General features: G+C 42.3%; 1 protein-coding gene across 2 annotated transcripts in view; it reads left to right on the plus strand.

Moving 5' to 3' along the window:
* Window positions 1–20,972, plus strand: part of lrba (LPS responsive beige-like anchor protein) — a 202,997-nt gene that overhangs the window by 173,452 nt on the left and 8,573 nt on the right. For both annotated transcript variants that reach the window (XM_053231068.1, XM_053231069.1), the window contains 8 exons: window positions 9,224–9,391; window positions 11,949–12,038; window positions 12,341–12,518; window positions 13,153–13,218; window positions 13,975–14,127; window positions 15,323–15,490; window positions 17,155–17,253; window positions 17,372–17,559. In XM_053231068.1, the coding sequence (XP_053087043.1) occupies window positions 9,224–9,391; window positions 11,949–12,038; window positions 12,341–12,518; window positions 13,153–13,218; window positions 13,975–14,127; window positions 15,323–15,490; window positions 17,155–17,253; window positions 17,372–17,559 (1,110 nt within the window). The remainder of the gene's footprint in view (window positions 1–9,223; window positions 9,392–11,948; window positions 12,039–12,340; window positions 12,519–13,152; window positions 13,219–13,974; window positions 14,128–15,322; window positions 15,491–17,154; window positions 17,254–17,371; window positions 17,560–20,972) is intronic.

Raw genomic sequence — 20,972 nt, forward strand, 5'->3', positions numbered from 1 at the left:
TCCACCCACTACACTGCAAAGCCTTCTCTTACTCTAGAGCTCCACCCCCTTCACTGCAAAGCCTTCTCTTACTCTAGAGCTCCACCCACTACACTGCAAAGCCTTCTCTTACTCTAGAGCTCCACCCACTACACTGCAAAGCCTTCTCTTACTCTAGAGCTCCACCCACTACACTGCAAAGCCTTCTCTTACTCTAGAGCTCCACCCCCTTCACTGCAAAGCCTTCTCTTACTCTAGAGCTCCACCCCCTTCACTGCAAAGCCTTCTCTTACTCTAGAGCTCCACCCCCTTCACTGCAAAGCCTTCTCTTACTCTAGAGCTCCACCCCCTACACTGCAAAGCCTTCTCTTACTCTAGAGCTCTACCCACTACACTGCAAAGCCTAGCTCCACCCCCTTCACTGCAAAGCCTTATCTTAATCTAGTGCTCCACCCACTACACTGCAAAGCCTTCTCTTACTCTAGAGCTCCACCCACTACACTGCAAAGCCTTCTCTTACTCTAGAGCTCCACCCACTACACTGCAAAGCCTTCTCTTACTCTAGAGCTCCACCCCCTTCACTGCAAAGCCTTCTCTTACTCTAGAGCTCCACCCACTACACTGCAAAGCCTAGCTCCACCCCCTTCACTGCAAAGCCTTATCTTAATCTAGTGCTCCACCCACTACACTGCAAAGCCTTCTCTTACTCTAGAACCCCACCTACTACACTAGAGAGACTTCCATTACTCTAGAGCACCAACCACTACATCAATACTGCAACCCCACCCACTATCCTTCTATTTTGAGAGCTCCCTGGTGTATAGCCTTGTGTTACAGCTTTTCTTCCCCAGCTCCACCCACAACATTAGACCTGCCCACTACTTAATTTCTCTATGTAGCCCCTCCCCTTATGTACAGCCACACCCACTTCATTTCTGTCTATCTGTTTCTGTCTCTCTCTCAGAATGAGGTATACTCTGAAAGGTCAGACTGTGATGTGGTATTCCGTGTGTGTGTATGTGAGTGTGTGTGCGGGTGCGTGTGTGTGATGATGGATAGTTGGCATTAGGTGGAGTCAGCTGTGCGTCTCTGCTACAGAGGGAGATTTGTACTGAGACACACCCGCTGTCAGGCACACATGGCTAATGGAGCAGCAGGACACGTACACGGTCATTTATGTCCTATAGATGATTAACAGCTAATTAAAGTGCAATCTGGACGACCATGCTAAGTGCTGCTTGTAAAATTTACTGCACTCTCCAGAAACACGACAGGAGTGTGTGTATGTGTGTGTTTGTGTACGTGTGTATGTTTGTGTGTGTGTGTGTATGCGTGTAAGCGCACATTCCTCTTGTCTGGGTAACCTGGCACTTAAATATTAGAAAGTGTGTGAATTTTAAAAGTGTGTAGCATATCAGTACACACACACACTGTTTGTGTAGTAGGGGATTATGGTGGATTTTAAACAGACTCCATCTAGAGACTGTTTTAAATCTGTCTGTTTGTCTCCCTCTCTGTTTTTCTCTCTCTCTTGCTCTCTCTCTGTCTTTCTGTACCTTTCTCTCCGTCTCTCTCTGTCTTTCTCTCTGTCTGTCTCTCTCTCTGACAGTAAGACCAGTGTGTTGATCTTGTTGATAATGACTCGTGTCTGTTTATAGTCACAGTAACGTGAACATTCCTGTCTGTTTGAGTATTTGTCTGTGTGTGTCCACCTGTTTTTATGTGAAGTCTTTTGTGTGTAGTTCTACATATTTCATTTAAAAAGGTTTTAGAATCCTCAGTGTACTGTTCTAGAATCCTCACTTTAAAGGTTTAGAATCCTCACTGTACTGTTCTAGAATCCTCACTTTAAAGGTTTTAGAATCCTCACTGTACTGTTCTAGAATCCTCACTTTAAAGGTTTAGAATCCTCACTGTACTGTTCTAGAATCCTCACTTTAAAGGTTTAGAATCCTCACTGTACTGTTCTAGAATCCTCACTTTAAAGGTTTAGAATCCTCACTGTACTGTTCTAGAATCCTCACTTTAAAGGTTTAGAATCCTCACTGTTACTGTTCTAGAATCTTCACTATAAAGGTTTAGAATCCTCAGTGTGAAGGTTTTAGAATCAACCATGTGAAGGATTTAGAATCCTTTCTGTGTAGGTTCTAATATCCTCAGTATAAAGTTTCTAGAATCCTGTGTGTGTGTGTGTGTGTGTGTGTGTGTGTGAACTTTCTTTTGGTTCTAGAATCCTCAGTGTGAAGGTTGGAGAATACTTGGCACAAAGTTCCAGAATCTTCACAGCATGGTTCTAGGACTCTCAATAAATCAGAAGCATATAAATAATACCATCATTAATCTGGTATTAATGTAGTACATATGAGTGCAAACGTTTTCATTTCTTCTGAATGAAAGCTAAAAACCGTCCTACTTCTGTATTATTAATTAAATTAGTAATGATGGAGGAACACGGTGTGACGTGAGGGTTTGGTTACTGACGGTAGCGCACTTGGACTCGTACTGTAAGAGCCCTCAGTGTTTGGTTACACACACAGCTGCCAGTGTGAGAGAGTGAAACCTGTCTCTCTTTCCCTGCTGAAAGACGAGTGTCGCTTTATTTTGAGTGGAGAAACGTTCTGTTCTCGGGCTCAAAATGCCGACAGCTGTCTGCTCTGATCGGGTCGGGATCTCCCACGCTGGGTCGCGACACATTCAGACTGTGAGATGAGAGACGTGAGACGAGTGCACTCGGACTAAGGAATGACGATGTATCAGTATGACTCAAATTATGATATTATTTCAGCATCAGTCGGACGTGTGGACGTGTCCCAAACCACACACACTACTTTATAGGACAAACGGTGCATTGTTGAGCTATGGCGTTGTGAGGACAGTGTTCCAATATGCTTCTGGTCATGAATACGAAATAAATAGTGCACTTATTCATGTGTGTGTGTGTGTGTGTGTGTGTGCATCTTAGCCTTGAGTTTCCCCTTCACACTCGCTCACTCAAGCATGCTGCGCGAATAAAATAAAAGAGAAATTAATTTTCAGCATGGGTGCCAGCGGCCGCCTCTATTTCACCATTTCCGCCCCTCTCTCTCTCTCTCTCTGTCTTCGTCTCTTGTCCTTTCTGCATTTCGCCGCAGGATGATGAGGTGAGGATGATGAGGTGATGACGTCCATCCATCATGCAAGTCGGTGACCCTCATCACACTCACCTGAGTGTGTGTTAATTCAATTTAATGCAGTGCGATTATCACTTTTCCCTCCCACACTTATGGAATTTTCTAAGGGTCACACACACACACACACACACACACACTTCTCACACAGCTTAACCATTTGCCTTCCAAAATAGAGTTATATCTAGCTTTATTTTTTATGTTTTTTCAGTGCTAAATCATCAAAGCTACATATCTAGCAGGAATGCTACCAGCTAATCAAAAATGCTAATAGTCAACCCCCCGGCTGCTACTACTTTGCTAGCAATAACCCATGCACTAGCAAACAGCCTGGACTCCACTAGCAAAGACAAACCCAAATGCTACCTAGCTAACTCAAATGCTAAATCAGTTAGCAACCAAAACAAACACTAGCTAACCTGGGTTCTAGCAGTTAACCCAATTCTAACAGCTGGGACCAAGTCCAAGCCTAGCATGCTAACAGTTAGCGTTGTTATCCTCCGTGCTGACAGCAATGTGTTAGCATGTCCCAGCGGAGCAGCGATACACACCACAGCTGTACAACACACACCAAACAGAATGAAAGCTAAATGTAAACTCCGGTGACCTTTAACCTTTTTAGATGTCGGTGGTCTTTGGGCTGTGGGAAAGCAGCGCGGGCTAAACGAGTGTTAGCAAAGTTACAGTATCGTTTGTGGTTTGAGACACGTCCACAGGGAGCTAATGATGGTGTTTATGTGGCCTTTATAGTGAGTGAGGTTTGTGGTTTGGGAAACAGCCACAGTGTGATTGTCCATCATTACCTGATCTGGAGATTAGAGTTAATTACCACAGGCATTCATTCTACACACACACACACACACACACACAGTAAGTAGTTCAATGCGCAGTGTTGATTGAGACGTGAATGAGTCCTGAGCAGTGACACGACAGATAGATAGATAGATTTATAGATTTATGGACAGAGTTAGATAGATAGTTGAATAAATGAATGGAAAGAGACAGACAGACAGACAGACAGACAGACAGATAGATAGATAGATAGATAGATAGATAGATAGAAAGGCAGACAGCTACACTGGTAGATGAGTAAATGGAGAAGGAAAACCAGCAATGTATAAAATAATAAAAATAATTGTGCGATTTTAATACACAATTATCTTTATACATTCTGTATTTGATTTATTGTCTGTAATGTCTTAGTCAAAAGTGTGTGTGTGTGTGACTGTGTGTGTGTGTGTGTGTGTGAGTGTGTCTCAGTGATGTGAGTGTGACTGTAATCTGCGTTAGTCGATGTTCCCCAGTGCGGCTGTCGGTCTCAGCTCACTCAGCTCTCTCTCTCCCTGTCTCTCTCTCTCTCTCTCACACACACACACACACACACACACTTGCTCTCACACGATTGATTTGTTAAGTGTGTGTGTGTGTCGCTCTGAGACTTTAAAACAGCGTTAAATGGTGGCTAAAGAGCATCAGGGCTCGGCCTAATCCATATCATAAAACACAGAGATGCCTGAGACACTTGTTAGGAGCTGGAGTGCGCACTACACACTCTAGTGACCTTCAATAAAACACGTCACACACGGCTTAATCCTTTACACTCTGTTTATGACAGACATTCTCTCTCTCTCTCTCTCTCTCTCTCTCTCTCTGTGTTTCTCTTTCTATCTCTTTCTCTCATTTACATGCTGCATCTCTTGCTGTCCTCTCTGTCTCTCTCATTATGTCTGCCTCTCTTTATCCCTCTTTTTTCCCTCTTTATATCTCTTCCTCACTTTCTCTGTTTGTTTCTCTTTCTCTCTTTGTCTCTGTCTGTCTTTTCCTGTCTTTTTTCTATCTCTTCCCTCTTTCTCTATGTCCTGCTTGATCTTGCTCTCTCTCTCGCTCTCTCTCGCTCTCGCTCTCTCTCGCTCTCTCTCTCTCTCTCTCTCTCTCTCTCTCTCTCTGAGCTCATTATGCGGATGCTCTGACCCCTTCGTTGTTCTGCTAGCAGCTCATCTCCGACCTCAATACACACTCTGATGTGCATTTAATACCAGCGCCTACCTTGTGTCAATCTGTGTGTGTGTTTGTGTGTGTATATATATATATATGTGTGTGTGTGTGAAGGTGTGTGATTGGACAGCTGCTCTCCAGAGGCCCGGCTTTATGCTAATGAGGGCGCTGTGGGATCTCTGACCTCATCAGTGATGCGGTGAGCGTTTGGTTTGCTCTCATGAGGCCCGGTAGGAAGTGAGCGAGTGTGTCGTTGTGTTTCATTAGGAATGCCATGTAGAGCCAACACACACACACATGCGCCGCTTTTTTAAATCACATTAGCAAGAGCACACTAACCTCAGGGTCACGCAATCTCACATACGGAGATGGAAGTGTGCGTCAGGAATCTGTTTTTACTTCCTCCATAAACACAATTCCCTAAAAGCTAAAATAAACACTTTGCATTAAACACTCCCTCCTCTTTGTAAATACTTTGTGTTAAATACTCCCTCCTTTCTCTAAACACTTTGCGTTAAATACTCCCTCCTCTCTCTAAACACTTTGCGTTAAATACTCCCTCCTCTCTCTAAACACTTTGCGTTAAACACTCCCTCTTCTTTCTAAACACTTTGCGTTAAATACTCCCTCCTCTCTCTAAACACTTTGCGTTAAATACTCCCTCCTCTCTCTAAACACTTAGCGTTAAATACTCCCTCCTCTCTCTAAACACTTAGCGTTAAATACTCCCTCCTCTCTCTAAACACTTTGCGTTAAATACTCCCTCCTCTCTCTAAACACTTTGCGTTAAACACTCCCTCTTCTTTCTAAACACTTTGCGTTAAATACTCCCTCCTCTCTCTAAACACTTTGCGTTAAATACTCCCTCCTCTCTCTAAACACTTTGCGTTAAACACTCCCTCTTCTCTCTAAACACTTTGCGTTAAATACTCCCTCCTCTCTCTAAACACTTTGCGTTAAACACTCCCTCCTCTCTCTAAACACTTTGCCTTAAACACTCCCTCCTCTCTTGAAACACTTTGCATTAAACACTCCCTCCTCTCTCTAAACACTTAGCGTTAAACACTCCCTCCTCTCTCTAAACACTTTGCGTTAAATACTCCCTCCTCTCTCTAAACACTTTGCGTTAAATACTCCCTCCTCTCTCTAAACACTTAGCGTTAAATATTTCTTCCTCTCTCTAAACACTTTGCGTTAAACACTCCCTCCTCTCTCTAAACACTTTGCGTTAAACACTCCCTCCTCTCTTGAAACACTTTGCATTAAACACTCCCTCCTCTCTCTAAACACTTAGCGTTAAACACTCCCTCCTCTCTCTAAACACTTAGCGTTAAACACTCCTTCCTCTCTTGAAACACTTTGCATTAAACACTCCTTCCTCTCTTGAAACACTTTGCATTAAACACTCCCTCCTCTCTCTAAACACTTTGCGTTAAACACTCCCTCCTCTCTTGAAACACTTTGCATTAAACACTCCCTCCTCTCTCTAAACACTTTGCGTTAAATACTCCCTCCTCTCTCTAAACACTTTGCGTTAAACACTCCCTCCTCTCTCTAAACACTTAGCGTTAAATACTCCCTCCTCTCTCTAAACACTTAGCGTTAAATACTCCCTCCTCTCTCTAAACACTTAGCGTTAAACACTCCTTCCTCTCTTGAAACACTTTGCATTAAACACTCCCTCCTCTCTCTAAACACTTTGCGTTAAATACTCCCTCCTCTCTCTAAACACTTTGCGTTAAATACTCCCTCCTCTCTCTAAACACTTTGTGTTAAACACTCCCTCCTCTCTCTAAACACTTTGCGTTAAATACTCCCTCCTCTCTCTAAACACTTTGCGTTAAATACTCCCTCCTCTCTCTCAACACTTTGCGTTAAATACTCCCTCCTCTCTCTCAACACTTAGCGTTAAATACTCCCTCCTCTCTTGAAACACTTTGCATTAAACACTCCCTCCTCTCTCTAAACACTTAGCGTTAAATACTCCCTCCTCTCTTGAAACACTTTGCGTTAAATACTCCCTCCTCTCTCTAAACACTTAGCGTTAAATACTCCCTCCTCTCTTGAAACACTTAGCGTTAAATACTCCCTCCTCTCTTGAAACACTTAGCGTTAAACACTCCCTCCTCTCTCTAAACACTTAGCGTTAAACACTCCCTCCTCTCTCTAAACACTTAGCGTTAAACACTCCCTCCTCTCTTGAAACACTTTGCATTAAACACTCCCTCCTCTCTCTAAACACTTAGCGTTAAACACTCCCTCCTCTCTCTAAACACTTAGCGTTAAACACTCCCTCCTCTCTCTAAACACTTAGCGTTAAACACTCCTTCCTCTCTTGAAACACTTTGCATTAAACACTCCCTCCTCTCTCGCCTGAGTGCACTGTGGAGTCTTTATGGTCCATGCTCATTAAGGGAACCTGGAGCGGCTTATTGATGTGCCAATTAACAGAGCCAGAATGTCTCATAACACTCCACTGGGATCTGTCGGCATGATGGTGTGTGTGTGTGTGTGTGTGTGAAGGAGAGAGAGAAGTGGTGGTGTGTGTGTTAGGGGTGTTTATGAAGAATGCATTTCAGAGGGAATACAGCAGACAATAAAAGCAAGACAGTTGTTGTGTTCCAGTTACAAGGCAGCTTCCTAGATAGGCAGCCTTTTTAGTCAGGATTCTCTTCTCTTCTTTTTTCCTCTCCTTTTTTAAATTTTCTCATCTCATTTTCCTTCTCTTCTTGTTTTTCTTATTTACATCTTTTTTTTTTACTCTTTTTTTTTTTTTACTCATTTTACTCTTTTATTCTACTTCATTTTGTCTTCTGTTCATTTTTTCCTCTTCTCATTTTGTCTATTCTCATTTGTTCTTCTCTTGTCTCATTTTTTCTCTTGTCTTCTTCTTGTTCTCTTCTTTTTCACTTCTCTTTTCTTCTCTCCCCAACTTTCTACTGTTCTTTTCTCTTTTTTATTTCTTCTCTTCTCTTCTTTTTTATTATTATTCTCTTTTATTGATTTTTCTCGTCTTCTTGCTTTTTCTCATTTTTCTCTTCTTTTTTTTGTTTTTGTTTTTTCTGTTCTCCTCTCCTCATTTTTCCTTTTCTTTTTTCTCTTCTCTTGTCTTCCCTCAGTGTAATGGTTAATTAGCTGGTGTTTGTATCTAGTTTTCCAGCAGCTGTGTTATTCAGTAGACAGTAGACTCAGTGTGTTCAGTGTGTTTTAAGAGAAATAACTGATTATAATAATGTTTATTTCAGTGGTGGAATTTGCTGCATCACTTTTACTGTGAACAATTGATTCTTTTCATTTACCCTTTTTTTCCCTGAGAAGAAGCTGGTAAGTGTGGGATTAACCCTAATACACTAAGTCATACTTATATCAGGCGAGTGGAGTGGATGGATACGTGATTTACTGTGATTATTCACCCTGCTCTAAGGTTAACACTTCTCTCACTACTCCACACACACACACACACACACACACACACACACACACCCTCGGACTGAGAGTTATTAACACGCACAGAGTGTGTTTTCCTCTCCGCTCTGACATTTAGCATTTTATTGACGTTCCGCTTGGTTTCATAAAGCCGTTAGCCAACACGGCTCTCATCAACTGCCGCAAATGTCACACGTGCTTTTGCTCTAATTAAAAACGTTTGGCGCTGAAATGAGCTGTCAGGGGAAACGGCGTTTACATGAACGATGCCCCGGTGCAGCCGTGAGCCTCTAACCCATATAAATGCCCATTTAAGTGCCGGGTGTAATGTGTGTTTGTGTGTGTGTTTGTGTGTGTGTGTTAATGTGACTATGACGATCAGAGGAACTGTCCAGGAAGGAGTGTGTGTTGCGCTAATTAATCCAGGTTTATGCTGCGTCTTTATGAGCACTCAGTGTGTGTGTGAGTGTGTGTGTGTATGTGTGTGTGTGTGCGAGATAGAGAATGGGATTGTGATTACAGCACTCTGAAGTAAACACAAGAATCTCACGTTCAGCTCATCTACAGGATGTGATGTCGTTAGTGACAGATGATAAACCATATGAAGAGATTAAACTGCTAATTGTGTGTGTGTGTGTGTGTGTGTGTGTGTGTAGGCACTGGAGAGTGAGTTTGTGTCATGTCAGCTCCATCAGTGGGTGGATCTGATCTTCGGCTATAAGCAGCGTGGACCTGAAGCAGTACGTGCCCTCAACGTCTACTACTACCTCACCTATGAGGGGGCGGTGAACCTCAGCTCCATCACTGACCCACTGCTGAGAGAGGTACACACACACACACACACACGCATATACATGTACACACAACAGTAAGATCAGTCACCAGTAAATTTGTACTTTGGACATGGCAACACACAACACATTCACCATGCAGGTGGGTAAAGTTATAGGAACACTGTTGCTAGGCAACCGGTTACTATGGACACAGATAATATGCTATCTTTGTCCAAAATGTCTGTCTGTCTATCTATCTATCTATCTATCTATCTATCCATCTATCTATCTATCCATCCATCCATCCATCTGTATGCCTCTTATACAGAGCCGAAGGGGTGTGTGTGTGTGTGTGTGTGTGTGTGTGTGTGTGTGTCCTCATACACACACTCACATACAAACTCCATTATGTTAAGTAAGAGAGCTTTGTTCACTCTGATTGGCCTGTCAAGGTCCCGAATAAATCAGGTGACTCGGGGAGCAAGACCGCAGTGTGTGTGTGTGTGTGTGTGTGTGTGTGTGTGTGTGTGTAATATAAAGAGAACTCATCAGTGAAGGGCCAGTGCTCCTGCATAGGGACAACATCACCATTTACATCACATAATAATCTCCTCAATCTCTCCTGTCCTCTCTCTGTCTCTTGTCCTCCTTTCTCCTCTGCTCTTCTTTCTCTCACCTTCTGTCCTTTCTTTCCATCCCTTTTTCTAACCTTGCTCTTATCTCTCTCTTGGTTTCTTTTCTGTATTGCCATTTACACTCCTCTTCTCTTCTCTTCTCTTCTCTTTTTGTCCATTCTTTTTTCTTTCTCTTCTCTTAATTTTTCTCTTCTCATTTTTCTTCTTGTCTTTTGTCTTTTTTCTCATTTTTTATTCTTTTGTTTTTTCCTCTTCTTGTTTTTACTCTTCTCTTTTGTCTCTTCTTTCTTCTTCTCTCCTTATTTTTTTCTCTCTGTACTTTCTCACTCCTCTTTTTATTTCTTCTTTTCTCTTTTTCCTCATTATGAGAAAGCTTGAAATGAGTAAAAAAATATCTAGAAATAGGTGTAGTAATCTAAGAATTGTTTAAAAACAGTCTGATAAAGAGAAATATTAGTTGGCCTGTGTGCGAGATACGTTTTCTGAAAAGTTCACCTTTTTTTCAGCTTTAGCTCACACTCACAGAAAACAGAAACCGGCCGCACTTTGTGGCCGTCACTTCCCATAGCATTACGTGTAAAACATCCCCTTGCGTTTATTTTTTATGATCTTTTCTTATCTTGAACTGAGTTTTGTTTATTTTTAACTTTTTTTGTTGTTTTTTTATCACCACTAAATCCTGCCCTGACTTTATAAACTAATCCTAATGCTAATGTTCAATTATAAACGCTACTGAATACCTCGAATGCTAGTTTAAGTTCACTCATTTTCAAACGCCAGCATCCTAACTAAAATGCTCGCCGTAAACTTAAGCACTGACAGCCAACCCAAACACTAGTCATGTAAAGTAACAAGGTTCAGTTGAGGCAGAATGTCACATTAGTGTTTGATCACTTCTCTGTAGTGCACTCCAACTGTGGGAACCGAGTGTGTGTGTTCTGTGTTGTGTCAGTGTGTGTGATGATATCACTGGAGGATTAGTGTAGCCTAGCTCAGACTGGAGTGTAGGACGAATGGAGGAGAGGAGAGGAGAGACAGAGAGAGAGAGAGAGAGAGAGAGAGAGAGAAATCCCTCTGTAATACAGCCGGAGCCGGAGCGACATTAAAGAGATTTTTGGTCTTTACATACATCTGTGTCATCTTCCATATGAATGTGCTTTTATTTCTGATAAACATCTCTCTCTTTCTCTCTCTCTCTCTCTCTCTCTCTCTCTCTCTCTTTCTATTGCTCAGTATTTCCCTATCTGTCTGTCTCTCTCCCCCCTTTCTACCTCTTCCTATCTGTCTGTCTGTCTCTCTCACCCTTTCTACCTCTCCCTATCTGTCTGTCAGCCTGTCTCTCTCCCTCCCCACCTCTTCTCATCTGTCTGTCTCTCTCCCCCTTCCTCTTCCTATCTGTCTATCTGTCTCTTACCCCTTTCTACCTCTCCCTATCCGTCAGTCTGTCTGTCTGTCTCTCTCGCTCCCCCCTTTCTACCTCTCCCTATCTGTCTGTCTCTCTCTCTCTCACTTTCTACCTCTCCCTATCTCCCTATCTCCACATTACTCTCAACAGCATTGGACCAGTCACAGTGCAGTATGCAGATTATTGGAGGATGATGACGTAGTACTCAGAAATGTTTCCATGCTACACTAGCTAGCTAGCAAAATTCTGATTTTTATACTAGATTTTGAAATTAAATAATCACAGAGAAGATGATGAGATACACCTGATAAATACAAGCTAACTAGCAGCTAGCTCTTTAGCATGACAGGAGGCCATGAAGGTGTTTCCAAATAGTGTATTTATGCATATTCATACATCCTGAAATTTTCTAATGTTCTTTGGTCATTTTTAAAGATATAAGTAACAGGAACAACACACATGCACAGAAATTATACCAACAAGAATGTGAATAGCTTCAGTGATAAACTGTCTCTCTCTCTCTCTCTCTCTTTCTCTCTCTCTTTCTCTCTGTCTGTCTGACTCTCAGGCTGTAGAGTCTCAGATCCGGAGTTTTGGTCAGACTCCGTCTCAGCTGCTGATCGAACCTCATCCACCACGGAGCTCCGCCATGCAGGTGGTGAGTCTCTCTCTCTCTCTCACACACACACACACACACACACAGACGACTCTGCTTCCTTTGCAAACACACAGCGTTCCCTGCCAAGGAAGTGCACTTGATGGTCGGGTGACTCACTGCATTCAAACAGCTGTGTCTGTGTGTGTTTTTCTGCCTTTGACCATAGATGTGATACAGAAATCTTTGTAATTGTCCTTAAGAGCCAAAATACCATTCACCATTTTGTCAGTCTCTCTCTTTCTCTCTCTCTGTTTCTCTGCCATTTTCTTTCCATCTGTTTCCACCTGTCTCACTCTCTACAGGCCCCACTGATGTTTACGGAGCAGATGCAACAGGATGTGATCATGGTGCTGAAGTTTCCCTCCAACTCTCCAGTGGTGTCCGTGTCAGCTCACACTCAAGCCGGCCTGTCCAACCCTGCCATCGTCACTGTCACAGCCAATCGCATCTTTTCCATAAACAAGTGGCATGGCCTCACCGGTGAGCACAGCATTATGGGAAATAGAGTCTCTGATACACACACACACGGATTAAATATGATACTTCAAAATCCTGCTGCCTACTTACTGGTTATGTCCTGTTCCTATCAGTCACTGCTGTACATGTCCTATTTCTGTTGCTTGGTTCCTGGTCACTTCCTGTTCCTATTAGTCAGTTTTTGTCCACTTTCCATCCCCATAGCTCACTTTCCAGGCACTTCCTGTTTGTAATGTTTATATTCTGTCCACTTCCTGTCCACTTACTTTTGAGACCACTCCCATTTTGTCTCATCTCATTTTGTCTTCATCACTTGTCCACTTCCTGTTCTTACTTATTTCTTCCTGTCCACTTCCTTTTTACACCACTCACATCCCTGTCACTTCCTGCTCCAATAGCTGACTTCCTGTTCATTTCCTAGAACCAAGATCCTTGTCGCTTCCTGTTCCTCTAGCTACCTTACAATTACATTCTAGTCACTTCCTGTTCATAGAGCAGACTTCCTGTCCATTTCCTGGTTCTGTTACTCACATACTGTTCACTTTTTGTTCATTTTCTTTCATTACACGTGTTTGAATTAAACATCAATCTAACAATTATATTTTTGTCATTTTCTCTGTGTCTGTGTGTCTCTCAGGTCACCAGAGCTCTTCGAACGCGGAGCAGCAGTACCAGCTGCCGGTGGAGATCGACCCTGTGATAGGTGTGTGACTTATCAGTTGTGTGTGCTTGCATGTGATTGGCTGTGGCGATGAGTGGGCGTGGCCTGTGGAGGGGATGAGAGCAGTTTGTCAAACGTTTGTCCTCCACTCAGCATTTACATGCAAATTGGAAAGCAATGAGCTGTAGCTTTGCCTGTATATCACACGCACACACACACACATACACACACACACACACACACTCTCTTGCCTCTTGCTCTGTCAGTGTGAATGAGTATGGATGGTGTAATGATGTCTGATCGAGGGCGTGAGATTGAGTGTGTCGACACAATATGGCCTCACAAGGGAGGAACGAGGGATAAGCAGAAAAAGAGGGGTGGATAGACAGATGGAAAGGAATGAGGAGAAGAATACAGAGGATTGAAGACAAAGAAGAGGATGAGAAGAGAGTTTATGCAAACCAGTCCATCAGACACACTGAGTGTGTACAGTAAAGGGGCACTTGATTTGAAACACAGCCATACAGAGAGGGATAAAAATGGAACACAGTCAGAACAGAGTTATTAAAAGAGACGTACTTAGGCTCCCTCTTTCTAGCGAGGGATGCTAAAACAGCCAGACATTCAGAGCAGGATGATAATTGGTTGTAAATGAAACACAGCCGATGTTGTGATGCTAAAACAAACAACGGTAACCTAACAAAATGTTACACAAACACACGCTATTCACATTCTAATAGTTCTGTCTGTCTGTGTGTGTGTGTCTGTGTGTGTGTCTGTGTGTCTGTCTGTGTGCAGTGGGTAACCTGATGCACCGCAGACAAGTGTGTGATTTATTGGATCAGAGTGTGGAGGTGAACTCGCACTGTTTCCTCGTCTCAGCTGATAATCGATTCCTCTTCATCGCCGGCTTCTGGGACAAGAGCTTCCGCATCTACAACACTGACACTGGTAACCACAGCAACGCCACCCCACATCCAACCAACCACACACACACACACACACACACACAGGGGTCAAAAGTCACACATGTGAGAAAGGTTAAATAATTAAACAACAGGTTTCTAACATTAAAGTGCAGAAAATAGTGAAAATAGAAAATAGAGAAACTAAGAAGAGAGGGAGAGATGGTGGGATGGATAAGAGGGGAAGGTGAAAGGAGGAAAGATGGATGGAAAGAAAAATGGAAAGAATGAAGAGAATAGATGAAGAGAATGGATGGAGAATAGAGATGAGGAAGGAGAGCTGATGAATGGAGAGAAAGAAGCAGGACTGGAAAGATAGATGGAGGGATGGAAGGAAGGATATGATGGGTAAAAGGAAGGATGGATGGGAAAGGGAAGTGGATGAAGAGAGGAAGACAAAAAAACTTAAGGGGGTATGGAAAGAGAAGAAAAGTGCATGATATGAAAGAGAGAGGAGAAAGAGATGGAAGGAGGAAGGTATGAAGAGAGAAAAGAGGGAGGGAGAGATGAAGAAAGGGAAAAAGAGAAGGATGGACAGAGGAATGGATGGAGGAAAGCAGAAAGAAGAAAGGGTGGGAGAGAGGGATGTAAAGGAAGTGGTTCTGAAGAGGGAGAGAGATGAATAAAGAAAGGGACACACACACAAACACACACATACACATACACACACACACACACACACACGTGTGTATGAATAATAAGTAGCTGTTCCAAAGCTAAATATTTAGAGTGTAGTGTGAATCAGGGGGCATTTAAACACAGCTGGAGTGTGTAAACTGCTTTGTGTGTGTGTGTGTGTGTGTGTGTGTGTGTGTGTGTGTGTGTGTGAGTGAGAATATGTTCTGAGAGCTCAGTACGATGTAATCAGTGTTGTCTTCTTCCTCTGTTTTCGGTGTTGAGCGCACACTGAGGGAATGTTGGGAAATTTGAATTTCTAACTGCCAGCTGATGATGTCATAACAGGAGTTACGCCAGCTGACCAATCAGAAGCTTTGGCTAGTCGTATGGTGCTGTTTCTGAGGGAAATGTTTAGGTTATGTTCGGCGTCCATTTTTGTTGCCTAGCAACAGGACTTTAACTATTAGAGCGACAAATGTGTCGGATGTGCGAGTACATTATTAAGAATTTGTGTAGATTGATTCTGAGCGTGTGTGTGTGTGTGTGTGTGTGTGTGTGTGTAGGGAAGTTGGTGCAGATTGTGTTCGGTCACCGTGACGTGGTGACGTGTGTGTTTCGGTCCGAGTCGTACATCGGAGGCGACTGCTATGTGCTGAGCGGCTCGAGAGACGCCACACTGCTGCTGTGGTACTGGAGCGGGAAACACTGCTGCATCGGCGACACACACAATGGTAAGAGCTGTATTTATGTGTGTGTGTGCGTGTGTGTGTGTGTGTGTGTGTGTGTTTCCACTCAATGCAGCTACACACTCATTACAGTCTAAACACACACTCATTATAATCACACACTCAGTACAGTTGTAACACACACTCATTATAACTACACACTCATTACAATACTAACACACGCTCATTATAATCACACACTCATTACAATACTAACACACACTCATTATAACTACACACTCATTACAATACTAACACACACTTATTATAACTACACACTTATTACAGCCTTTCTTTCTTTCTTTCTTTCTTTCTTTTTTAACAGTATAATACTGTAATGTGTGTAAAATATGTATCAGTGTAGGCTACACTACACTCCTGTGTGTGTGTGTGTGTGTGTGTGTGTGTGTGTGTTTGCTGTACTCTGGGGTTGAAGGTAGTAGAGGTCAAGTGTCCCAACACTGCATTAAAACCTGCAGTAAAACTCTGTAACAGGAGCAACTCTCTCTCTCTCTCTCTCTCTCTCTCTCGCACACACACACACACACACACACACACACCCTACTGATCTTGGTTTGGTTAGCGTTTACAGATGGAACAGGATTTATGGCTAATTGTGATTTAGTTAACGAAACGGGCATTTGCACATACTCTCTCTCTCTCTCTCTCTCTTACACACACACACACACACACACACACACACACGGGTATGCAATGGGTGATATTAGTGGAATGCTAAAAGCACTCCTTTTTCTTTACTTTGTATTATATCGTGTGAGTGTTTATATTGTGTCATGTTCTCTGTGTGTGTCTGTGTGTGTGTGTGTGTGTGTGTGTGTGTGTGTGTGTGTGTGTGTGTGTGTTACCCATAATGCACTGCAGGTAATTGTACATCAGGTGGAACACTGAGAAACGGCTTTAAATCAGATGCTACACTTTCCTTTCCTAGAACACTTAATTACCTAGCAGGCTGCAGTAGTGCAGAGTTACAGCGTTGTGTGTTCTAGCTTTAAGTGTTCTTATCAGAATTCATCCCCTCACACATGCATTTGAGACACAGCCACCGCTGCTCCTCTACATTCCCCAGGGTTCAGACTGCGGTGCATTCTGCATGCCACACTGACATCTAGTGGCCAATGATGAAACTGCATGCTGGAAATGTTCTCTGTTTTTCACCAAATGTTGCAAATGTGCAGGATTTGTGTGTTGCCTTTCATTGGGTGTGTGTGTGTGTGTGCGTGTGTGTGTGTGTGTGTTGTTGGTTGGGTAAAATATTGCAAAAATGCTGTCATTACACAACCATGATTTCATTCTTTCTTCCCTCCTCCATCCTGCAAGCTGCTTTTCTGTGGGGAAAAATACAGATATTATACCTATATATCTATAATCATAGATAATACAACTTGCTAAGCTAGATGCTAGCTGGAAATGTAGCTAATATACAATAAATACAGCTAATATACGCTAGCTGAATGTGTTTATTACATGCTGGCACAAAATCCATGTAATATATACTAGCTAGAAAAAGATAGCTGGCTAGTTAGCATATCAGTTTCTGTCCCTCCTTGTGTGTGTGGGGGGGTGGGTGTATGTGTGTGTTTTGTGTTTATACTTTACACACTCTGAACAGAGCTGTGTTTTCACTGGTGTTTGTGTGTGTGTGTTGGCAGAATTTGTGACTCCCCGAGCGATTCTGACAGGCCACGACTGTGAAGTGACCTGTGCAAGTGTGTGTGCGGAGCTCGGAGTGGTTATCAGCGGTTCCAAAGGTAGAACACAAACACACACACATTGACACATCCTGTCGACAATGCATCGAATTTGAATCATGGCCTGAAGTCAAAACTGTGTGTGTGTGTGTGTGTGTGTGTGTGTGTGTGTGTACAGACGGCCCGTGTCTGTTACACTCGGTGAGTGGAGAGCTGCTGCGTGTATTTGAGAGCAGTGAGAGGCCGATGCTGATTCAGGCGAGTGCAGAGGGACACTGCGTCATCTACTACAGCTCTGGACACGTGTGTGTGTACAGCATCAACGGCAAACTGCTGCGTGACACACATATCGAGGACAACATCAGGGTGAGACTAACAGACACACTGCACTGACACACACACACTGCGACCCGCACGTACATTTTACTTGTCCATATAAAAAATTGAACAGTTACATGCTAGCTAGCTAAATCACTATCCTCAGTCATTAGCTAGCTATGCTCCTCGTCCATGTCTTTCCAGTTGCCTAGCAACAGTGTTCACAGGAATTTAAACTCTTGAATAGCAAGTGTGTCATGTTTCATCTTCCCATGTTGAAAACACAAATTCACAAATTCCCTTTTAACCAATGTACCAATATGAAAATGACTCAATTTATTAAATATACTTCTATTCAAACTAAAATGTGGAGCTGTGGAGCTAGGCTAGCGTGATTAGTCATTGTTTATATAATATTACCATTATAGCTGTTTAGCTAACAGTTTTACTCAGATTAGCTGTATAGTCAGATCAGTGGGTTTAGACAGATTAGCAGGTTTAGTCAGGTTATCTTTTTATTAAAATTAGCGGGTTTAATCAGGTTATCTTTTTATTAAAATTAGCAGGTTAGCTGTATAGTCAGATTAGCTATTTAGTCAGGTTAGCTGTTTATTAAGATTAGCAGGTTTAGTATGATTAGCTAGTTTAGTCACATTCGCAGGATTAGTCCAGTTATCGTTTTATTAAAAATTAGCAGGTTAGCCATATAATCAGATTAGCTATTTAGTGAGGTTAACAGGTTTAGTAAGGTTAGCATTTTATTAAGATTTACAAGATTACTGGGTTTCTTCACAATAGCTGTTAAGTCAGATTATCTTTCTATTATAAAAAGCAGGTTTAGACAGCTTAACAGATTTAGTCAAATTAGCATGTTTTGCCAGGTTAGCTGTTTAGCCAGGCTAACTAAGTCACACCAGCAGGAGTAATAACAGAGTGTTTTGTTAGAGTGCGTTATAAACAGTGAATGGTGTGATAAAGTGCACGTGTAGGTGTTCAGTCTGTGCATTTAGGGCACATGACTATGACATGAGAGAAAATGTGATAAATCTTATGGAGGTGTTCAGTCTGTCCTGATGCCCAGCAGGTCACCTGTGCTGTGTGTGTGTATGTGTTTCAGTAATCGATATTACAGATGTTGTGTAAAAACAGACTTAACGTGTAAAGTCTGTGAGTTTTTCAGGAAGAGGGTGAAAGGTGGAGATGTCAGTGGTAGAGGTGTGTGTGATAATAAATAAAGAAAGAAAGAAGGAAGGAAGGAAAGTCTGGTCCTGCGTTCAGGAGTGCGCTCATTATTAAGGGCGCTTGGGAAATCAGGTTCCACTCGCTCTCCTTTTGTTCTGATTTTGGAATGGAGCATGATTAAAGCACGGCGTACGCTCTGGACTCCGTCTGCCCTCCTCCCTCGCTCCCTCCATCACTCCATCTCTCCTGCTCTGAAAGGGCTGGCCTTTGATCTGCAGTGTTACAAAATGACAGAGAGACTAGAGATTTTGAGAGTGGCCTAAGGGAGAAAGTGTGTGTGTGTGTGTGTGTGTCAGAATATCTAAGAGCAGTCGTAGCGTGTGAGAGGTCACATTAGTCACTAACGGGCAGCGCTCCCAGAAATCCACCAGCTCCTTCTTTCTCCATCACTTTCCCTTTCCTGCAGGCCTGGGAAAATCCACAGAGCACACACACATACACACACACACACACTCGCTTGTACACACACTCACACAGTCTCTCCACACCTGTTTCCCATTAGAAAGAGCAGCAGCATTGCCAGATCCTGATTAGCTTCCTCCATTAGCGTTCTGCTGCTATTTGTTTTCATTTAGGCTGACGTATGGAGAAAAAAAATCTTCCTGCCTTAATGAAGCGCCTCAACTACACACGCTAATCTCGCTAAACTGTCGTCTAACCCGATAACCACTGACCTGACTAACAGCTAGCTAGCATTAGTACTACAAGCAAGCTAGCATAACCAGGCTAATCTGCCAACCTGATTTAACACACTAACTTAACTAAATACATCATCTTTCTAACATTAATCACTAACAGCCAACCAGACAGATAACTAATCTGAATAAACATAATAGCCTAACAAATAATCACCTGATTAAAAAAAAATAAAAAAGCTAAAGTAAAATATTAGCAACGGCTAACATATCTAAAGAGAGATTGTATACTAACTGGAGACTAATCGTTTTCCATTATTTATTATTAGCAAGGTTAGCATTTTAGGTGGATTTTTTTTTTTTAAATAGATATTCATTAATGTACTAAAGAAATGGATTATTGATAATTTGATGTTTTTTAATTTTTATTCAATGTTTAGTGACTAAAAACTAACATGTAACATTTAATCTGACAATACAGCTGATCATGCTAAATATGCCGAGGTGTCAAATAGTTAGCCCAGAGTAACACTTAACTTGACTAGATTTGCTAATCATTAAACCTGGCTATGTGCTAGCATGATTAACAGTCATCCAGGCTAATAAATGCTCCAGCTAAGCATGCTATCATAGCTACACATGTTCACCTGACTAAAAATCTAACATATGCAACAGCTAACCTGACTTAAATACGATCGTAAGCTGCTATGATGCAGTTAGCATAATCTCCTTTTTATGATGATAACTAGAGGCTGAGGTTTTTGAGGTTAGCAAAGATTTAGTTACCTTCTGTTATTTTAGTATATACTGAAAAATATCAGAATTAAATAATTTAGTTGAAGCTAAAATACTTTGAGATACACAAAATATGCAACATATTTGATAAATGCTGTGTGTAAACCAGAAGAAATAGTAGTCGTATATAGAGCTGTTTTTAGATGTGTGTGTACTGGAAAATGTGTGTGTGTGTGTGTGTGTGTGTCATTTGAGTGTAACCCTTTTAGCAGATTCTTTCTTCCTGAAACATGCAGCCATATGTAATTGATTGCATTAATGTCTCTATAAATCCCTGGCCTTGCCCTCTCCAGACAGACTTTGGCCCAGAAGAGACAGATTAGAGAGGGAAAGAGGAATGAAAAACGGCCTGCGCTCTGTTTGCTGTCTCTGGGGCGACGGCTCTGTTTAGTCTTACACACTCACCATGGGTCTGAGATGTGAGTTGTGGCGGCCATGTTGGATCGTTCCTGAAAGGGACGTGTGATTTATACCAACTGTAGGGGGAAAGACAGCGAGCATTTTTAGAGCGGTCCAGGGAAAAAAAAAAGTCCCTCACATACATTTTTCCCACACGTTATTTATAAAAACATCTTCGTTGATCACAGAGTGCTAACGTTTCTAGCACAGGAACAACCCTAAAGCAAATAATGTCTAGAAGATGAGGAGGACATTTAATTACATGGATAAATCAAGGTCTTCTGAGCAGTTCTATCAGTAAGAAACAGTAAACGACTGGAGGAAGAGAGGATGGGTGGAGGATGAATGGATGGATGCACTGGATTAAATGATGGGAACATATCTAGTGAT

This window comes from Pangasianodon hypophthalmus, chromosome 28 (genome assembly GCF_027358585.1).
Source record: "Pangasianodon hypophthalmus isolate fPanHyp1 chromosome 28, fPanHyp1.pri, whole genome shotgun sequence".
NCBI classification, from domain to species: Eukaryota; Metazoa; Chordata; class Actinopteri; order Siluriformes; family Pangasiidae; genus Pangasianodon; species Pangasianodon hypophthalmus.